An 8285-nucleotide genomic window follows, 5' to 3' on the forward strand; every position below is an offset into this window, starting at 1 on the left:
TCCCCCCCCCCCCCCCCCCCGCCCTTATTTCAGCACCATGGACAGCAACTCGCACTATTAACCCAACATCACAGGCGCTGTTCAGAAACCGACTGCTTTTATTTTCAGTGAACAAAGTTGAGACGCTCTCATCCACTTCCAAAGAGAGCTGTGCATTTGTGAGACTTTTTTTCTTTTAATAGTGATGCTCAACTTCTGAAACCTAAATAATATTCAATTACATTTGCATGCGCGTAGTAAATAAAAAAAAGAAAAAAAAAAGAAAAAACATGTAAACCTTAGGCCCATTTTTTCCCAATATGTAAACTTTTAGTTATACGTTTCGATATGTTTTGTGCGTGCGTTAAATGAAATATGCTCAGCCAATCGGACATGTCACTAGTGTAACGCCAATGTAACAGTATATAGCTAACACTGCTTTTTCCTCAAACGAATAAAACATAATGAGGGAATCATAGAGACGAAATAAGCTTTTCCATCCGACTTTCAGTCAGTCACAAAAAGTCTCTCTCTTTTCGCAATAAAAGGGTCATTTGGTTTTGTTAGGAACAGAAGAGTTTGTTGATAGTTTTTGGGAAACTCATGTCACTGTCTTTGGAGGAGTCTTGGTGCTGCTGCAAGGCTGCCGTGCTCCTCTCAGCCTCCAGAATGGCGCCTTTGGCGTTCGTGGTCCAAGAGACGGTGGTGTTGGTCAGAGCCTGGCTCAATGTGCTGTGCCTGAACAAGGGGTCGTGGAAAACCCCGTCCACCCAGTTTCTCAGGGTCGTGACCGGCGAGTCCTGCCTGTTGTCCAGGCCGGTCACGGGTGAGGTAGCGGCAGGGGATGGGGTGAGGGAGGAGGGCGGCGGCTGGCACCTCAGCATACAGGACGGGTACTCAGTCTGGTTGAGGGACGTCGCAGTTTGGGCCAAAGACCAGATCCGCGGTTTGCCGTCTACTATCTGGTGCTGTTGTTGTTGCTGGTTATAGCATGCTTTCACCTGCTGTCTGCTGTCCAGTTGGAAATCCTCCGGGCTCGTTTTGAGACAACCTTTGCTCAAGTCCTGCTCCCCTCCCAGAGAAACAGGGATGGGAATTTTCAGAGACGCGTCCTTGATGAGGTGGTCGGTGGGGCAGTCGCCCGTTGTTGACATGTGTGTGTTCATGTGGTATCGGTGCTTCAGCTCACACTCAGAGCTCTCAGACTCCAGCGTGTCGAAATCGTCCAGGTCGCTCAACTGGAGGTCCTTATCAGCCCGACTCCTGGTCTCTGGGAGAAAGAGAGCAGAGAGGAGACATCAGACACTTCAGTGAAAGATACTGTGTCAAATGATTCGATCTGATTAAGGCATCCTGATCAGTCTCTCTCAAATAAAGTATTTAACTTTCAATCACAATTTTTAAAAGTACAGTTGTTCGACTTTAAAGAAGGAATTAATGTTTGCAGCTAGATTGTGGTGAATACATATCCAGCCTCTTACTATCATGAGAAAAAAAAAGTCATACGTCAATATTGACCCAGTATAAAGTTTAGATATACAGTTTAGATAGACAGTTTGATATACTAATTTATTAACTAATTATTAACTAAATGCATTTTGGCCTATCAGAAATATTAAATTATGATCAGCTCAGTAATTAAAAAGATATCTAAACTTGCTTTCACTTCCACCATATCCCTATGTGGAACTGACAGAGGCCTGTTTAATTGTATTACATAGCTTAAAGGTTCTTATGAGGACCAGAGTCCTGCTGGTGTTGTTGACAAGTTACATTTTTAAAAAATACAAATAAATAAAGTGGTTTCAGCACAGTGCATTTTTGAAGGACAAAATGTTAAACTAAACAAATTGGAAGGCCTGACTGTCCCTTGTTTCCTCTCAGTGTGATACAGTTTGAACAATACTAACATTATTACATTAATAATATTCCTGGTAAAATTACACATTCAAATATAAGAATATGATGCAAGACTGATGGCACTTTAGCAAATCAAATGCCTTACGCTGATGAGTCGATTTTATCAGATCTTATTCTACTTGACATTTTTGAAAGAAAAGACAAAAATGCCAGTGTGGTAACACCGTCCCAGTTTATGATGTGTCATGTGAAAAGTAAATAGATTTAAGTTTCATTAGATGCATGGTAGCAGTGAACTTTGCACAGGAGTGTGGTTGAAAGTTGTTCTACCCTAATTAATATCCTGATCCATCCAAGTGAGTGACTGCGAGAGTAATGAAATAAGAAACAGTTGCTAAAACCGGCTATTTACACATGCTCTCATTTCAAACACTTTAGTTGACGAATGTTTCTATTCCCAAACAGAAACGCCCCACTGTACAACATAACAACCCAACATAACAATGGATTTTTAAGAGATGTCATGAATACACTGTCAATATTACAATATACTGCCAAAAAATTCAGCATAACGCTAAAGTTGATCTTTATTTCCACAGAGCATCGAGGCATTGTGACACTAACCATCCTCATTGTTCTCGCTCTTTATCTGCTCCTCCTGAGACCCATCTTCATCTTCGTCATATCTCTTCTCCTCTGAGCCCTTGTTTCTAGGTGGCCATGTCATCTTGTTCTCCTTCTTGAGCCTCCTCCTGGCATTTGCGAACCAGGTGGAGACCTGCGTCAGGGTCATCTTGGTGATGATGGCCAGCATGATCTTCTCTCCTTTAGTGGGATACGGGTTCTTCCTGTGCTCCTGCAGCCAGGCCTTCAGCGTGCTGGTTGTCTCGCGTGTGGCGTTCTTCCGCCTCGTTCCCCCATCCATGGAACCGTATCTGTTAATGAGAAGAACACAACCACAGTGGTAATGAAAGGGTAAACATAATATGTGACGCTTGTTGCATGGCAATTTGGAATGTGTTGCCCTGGCGGTTTCCATGACAGAGCCATCTGCTTCTTGGTATCTTCTTGAAATTATGCATAACATGCTTTATAACCCTGGCAGCCCCACTCATAAACCTATCTGCTGCTATAATTGTGGAAATATCTGAAAAGTAAAGGTAGACATCACATATAAATGTCTATTAAGAGACATTGTTTAGAAAGTACAAGGGAGGTGCAGGTAAAAAGTAAACCACCACCCTTGAAACACACCATACAGAGTGTATTATCTGGCCCTTGGTAAACTGTAATATGAAAACTGTCAGTACATTGTTTTATATAATTAGATTGGACTTGCTAGGACCATGTGCAGAATACTGTACAAGATAGAAAGTACATAGCCTCTGCAGCCCCTATGCTGGAATCCAATGTAAATCTGCTATCAGTATTTTTTTGAAATATGCAAATTCTACCATGTTAAATGTTTTACAAGTACTAATGTCAAGTGTATTTGGACTTCATGTATATATATATTTTCCAATATCAATGTATGACCTATTTAAAACCATTCTTAGCGCAGCATACGACTCCCTCCATACCCTTTCCTCTCCCACAAATATCTGCCTACATTTAAAATGCAGTGTTGATTTTCAGTCAGCTGTGAGCTGTAAAAATCCTCTCAGGGGAGGCTTTTATGAGGCCTTTATTGCTTGGTATAGCTTACTGCAGGTCAAGCACTGCTAAGGGAATCAAAAGGAGGTGAGCCCTGCACCTTACCATGCCCTGTGTTGCTCCCTCACAGATAAAATAGACTGTAAAATTGCTTTATTGAGTGTAATGATGGGCCCTCAGGTAAAAGACAGGCGCAGAGTGGTACGACAGTAGGCCTGCTTGTTTTTCTGAGTGCCACTAATTCTGTTTGCCTTCGACTTAGGCCTTTTGCTGCACTTATTAGCATTCCTCCTGACACCTTTTGCACTTAACTGAAATTAGAGCAATTGGTTAAAAGAAGCCAGCTCTTGGGTTTTGGGTTATATGAACTCTCATTTTGCAATAAAGCTAATCAATATGACACTTTGCTGATCAGTTAATGCCCAACACAATAAAAACAAAGAGTGTTTTCTGTACTATCATATGTTGTCCTGTTGCTGGTTCTATTCAAAGAGCGGTTTGATCACAGTTGACATAATAAGATGTAGTTGTCATTCTCATTTCACCACGTCACAGAGTGCATTTAGATGTCATCTCATTATTGGGAAGACCTTTCAGTATGGCAGACACTCTCTTCACAACACTGACGAGGCCTCATACCTTCCTGAAAGGCCCATGAGTCTTCTGGAGCACATCGCCTCATCAGGAAAGAAATGTGTCATGAAATGAAGGTGATCACCCAGTGTTGCTTGACGTGATGAAAATGGCCTTGACCTCTAAGGAATGACTGCATTGATGGTGGGAAAACTCTCCCTACACTAGTGCACAATAGTTTGAGATTTACTTCCTGTTTTAGCTGCATAAAGCATCTGCCATACGCCTGCACACCAGTGTGACAGTGGGCTGAGCAGCTCAAGATGAGGTCTAGTGGATTTCTAACTGGATATAACAGTTTTCCATCCTGTGCCACTTTGCATTAAACAAAGAGAAGCTTCTTTTTTTCTTTGGACAGATGTGGGGAAGCAGGGATGCACTGCGTTTAAAGTGGAGCAAGTGAGGGATAGGGTGCTAGTTCAGGACATCAAAGATGTTTGATTATCAAGTTTCTACCATAAAATTCAGCAGAAGTCACATTGTCATAGAAGCAACATACCTGTCATACTGGTACTGTCCCAAGGTAGGATCATAAGGGTAGTAGGCTGTTGCCTGGGTTATCCCCGCATGGGCAGAAGCTGTGGCATCTTTAGTATCAAATGTGCCCTGCAATCATACACAAAGACAAGAGTTTTGAAGAGGACCCAGAGAGGAACTCAATTTTGGGACATTAAATGACTCACATGGTGCTGAAAAAGTATATACATAAAACAAATTTATATTGGCTATATATGCAATTCATTAGGGATATTGAAGAGGATAATGGCTGCAAAGTGAAACATGGAAAAGTCATACTAACTATTAAAATCATACATTGTCCATGGTTGCTGATGGTTATGTGGATACTGAAATTACAGAACTTTTTAAAACCACGATTTTCAATGCATGTCTTTCCAAAATATAACTTCTGATAAACAATATGTAACAGTTGATTTCTAAGCTTGTTCACTGCAGGGATCTGTGCAAATAAATTTGTGATAGGGTTCCAGGAGGGTCTCTTAATTATAATCTGAACAAATCATATATTAGAAAAGAATATAGCTATTTCAAATATTAGTCTCACCACAATTTATACCAGACAATGTTAGCACTTAATGTATTTCAACGCTAAACCAACCTGAACAAAAATCATTCTTGGACTTTAAAAGGCCCATGCATTACTACTGGGGTCTCTTATGAGATAAAATATTTTTAATAACATTTTGACAATAATATATAATATATAAATGTTGAAACTTCAAAGTCAGAGTCCTTAACCAATGTGAATATGAATGGAACGATTTAATTTCTTTCATAAAAATGATTTGTCTCAAGGCAGCCTCTAAGTCAAGAAAGTGAGCCAATCTAGTCTTGCTGAGAAGTATTTTTTAATTACTAAAGAAGAGTTGGCTTGAAGGATGATGTGACGATAAATCACAGTATAGTAAATGTCAGGTATTTTGCGGTGTAGAGCATAGAAAAGAAGAGTGGTGCGCCTGGCTCAAGTATCACCCTGCGGCTCCATTAATCAATGACAAGAGGGATCAGATGAGGGGCTTACCAGCGAGTAGAAAGCCGAGGCGTCCGTGCCATAGGTAACGTAATTCCCATAGCCTTGTCCGCCGGTGTAGGGGCTTCCGTACACGCCCAGCGCTGCGGCTGAGCTGAGCTCATGCCTTGCCGTGGCCAGCAACCGACTCTCGTACACGGGACAGTAGACTGGTGTCTGCCCGGACGCCGCAACTCCGGAGTCGGCGATGGATCTGCCGGTGGACTCGCAGCAAGTGGTCAGAGAGTTGGTTGTCATCAGGAACTGGGTGGAGACCGAGAGAGAGAATGTATCTTTTAAAAAGTTATTGTTATGCTTTATTCTGCATTTTGCAACTTAATGTTAATCTTGAGCACTTTGATCTCGAAGTTGCTTTCGAACTTCAAAAAAAAAAAGTAGAATAAAAAATCGTCTCAGTGAAATGAAAACCCTCCTACATGTTTCCAATACAGTTTCATCTCTCTGGCAGCAAAATTAAACATGATTTAAGTAGCCTATGTTTTTTGACAAGCGATTTGCTTCTTTGGAAATGACCTAGCCTACTAAGTAAACCCACCCTTATTTGCATTTCCTTTTCAGAAAGTCAACTAAAAATACAAAATCAAGGGCCTGGTAAAGACTGATATTTGATGATGAATGCTGTGTCATATTCTTGTGGTAATGTGCGTGTCTGAAACGACCCGAAACGAGCCGTGTATCAGCTCTGATCCAAATGAAACACACGCCTTACAAAAAGATACATGTTCTTCCAACGTTGCCCAGTAATACCCGACACAATGCCTAAATTATTTTTTATGGCTCAAAGCCAAAACTAAACAGCAGCTGGGTTCCGGCGCAAAACACACACGCGTGTGCAGAACAAGTTGGCATGTGTGTTCCTGCACAGATAAACATATGGTTGACATTACAGAGCGGCTATTATCTTGCAGAAATCAGAGAGCGGGAGGTCGGGGGTCTTGCTGTTTTTTTGGTTACCCTCTTCTTACCCCCTTTTCTCTCGCTGCAGGAAAACAGGTAGGCTATCACTGGCTGTAACGCAAAACCTTTCCGATCACCCGAGAGGACTGTGACAGTTTCTTCAGATTCTTGGCCAAAAATGCTAAAAGGATCGCTAAATCGTTGAGGTAATCAATCGCTGCAAAATCAAAACCAAAATAACCTATTAAATGAACAAAGGTAGTTACAAGAACTTACTTGTGGAGCAGACGAATAGGGATATCCAAATTGTGGATATGACATGGTAGAGAGGTCCCCCAATATCCAGAAATAAAGCGAGACTGGAGGTCTCCACTCTAACGCCAGCTGCGGCTCTCTTTGACTGTACCAATTGATTGGTAAGCTCAGGCTCCTAGGATGCTTATAGGGCGAAGCAGAGTAGCATGTTTAATTTGTGTAAAATGTCCCAGACTCAAACCGCCTTTCAACGAAAATAAATAAATTAAAAAAACATAGGAAGAAAATATGCTAGCTCCCCCTTTCTTTTTAAAAGTCTAGTAGAAATAGATCAATGACTTAAGGTGATACAGACTTTCTTTGCCGAGAATAATCACTTTGTTGTCAGGTACATATTTTTGCCTTATAAAAAGTAGTATAAAAGACGTCAGCAGCAGAGGCAGGTTGTTTTAAACGGCGGGGACTCTGACGTCAGAAGTTTCCCACTCTAAAAATGACCAGACTGTAACTATAATATGCATTTTTTTTCCTTTCACAGGATGACGACCATAAAAAACAGAAAGAACAATCCGAGACAATCTTTGAGAGGAAATAACAGAAGGAGTAGGCCTACTTAAAAAAAAAAGAAAAAGAAAAATAGACTGTCCTGCAGATTAATTTGCAGTCCCAATCAATCAATTAGGCCAATTAGTGTCTTGAATATGCAAACGTATGTATCAGTTTAAATGCATTAGGCCTAATTAAGAGCATTCTTATCATTCCTCCACACTGATGCTAATCACATGGGGAACTAATTGATTTTAAATTAATTAGTAAAGAATATTTTCATACTGAGCAGAGAAACCTCTTGCCGCCAGTAGATTGAACCAATACATTCACAAAAAAATTAACAATTGCTATTTATTTATTTTAATAATAACCTTCTTAAAAAAGATCAGCTTTTAGTTTCGTATTATGCTTCAATTCCACCTTGAGCAACGAGTCCCCAGAGTGTTGTAATTATCCCAAAAAGGGCTTATTAGGATGTAGTTTGAAAGAACTTCTCCACATGAACTTTACACACACATTCAGATGTGAATGTGATCACAATAAAATTTGATTAAGCTTAAAAACATCTTTCTTCTGTCTCGATCGATAAAACGAATAAGAATCTATCTATCTATCTATCTATCTATCTATCTATCTATCTCAATCTATTTTGGTGAAACAATTGATTAGCTGTAAGATTTGTATCTTACAACTGATCATGGACCTCTCCCTCCCTTCTCTCTTGCACGTGTGTTTTGGTCAGGTCATATTGGGAAACTGCAGTTAACCAAAACAGCCAAAAGCCCAAAAGTGGCTGTGGCCACAGCATCGGCGCCAGTGCGCGCTGCCTTGCTTGGAGAATCCCGGGTTGAGACATGTGGATAGCCCCGGGGGTCACTCCTCAAATTAATGATGATGTACCCCCCCCCCC

General features: G+C 40.8%; 1 protein-coding gene across 1 annotated transcript; it reads right to left on the minus strand.

Annotated features, from left to right (window-relative positions):
• Positions 1 to 80: 80 nt before the first annotated feature.
• Positions 81 to 5921, minus strand: irx4a (iroquois homeobox 4a). Its single transcript, XM_046045379.1, has 4 exons — positions 5666 to 5921; positions 4625 to 4731; positions 2464 to 2774; positions 81 to 1249 (listed from the first exon to the last, which is right to left on the minus strand). The coding sequence occupies exons 1-4, from the start codon at positions 5909 to 5911 to the stop codon at positions 543 to 545; spliced, it is 1371 nt and encodes a 456-aa protein (XP_045901335.1). The 5' UTR covers positions 5912 to 5921; the 3' UTR covers positions 81 to 542.
• Positions 5922 to 8285: the final 2364 nt, after the last annotated feature.

The sequence above is a fragment of the Micropterus dolomieu genome, linkage group LG03, assembly GCF_021292245.1.
Source record: "Micropterus dolomieu isolate WLL.071019.BEF.003 ecotype Adirondacks linkage group LG03, ASM2129224v1, whole genome shotgun sequence".
NCBI lineage: Eukaryota > Metazoa > Chordata > Actinopteri > Centrarchiformes > Centrarchidae > Micropterus > Micropterus dolomieu.

Bases quoted from the DNA above. Each gene is read 5' to 3' on its own strand.
- irx4a (XM_046045379.1), bottom strand. From the start codon at position 5,911: ATGACAACCAACTCTCTGACCACTTGCTGCGAGTCCACCGGCAGATCC. The intron at 4,732-5,665 runs GTAAGCCCCTCA...GTATGATTGCAG, and splicing joins CCTCGGCTTTCTACTCGCTG to GGCACATTTGATACTAAAGA. The intron at 2,775-4,624 runs GTATGTTGCTTC...TCTCATTAACAG, and splicing joins GGACAGTACCAGTATGACAG to ATACGGTTCCATGGATGGGG.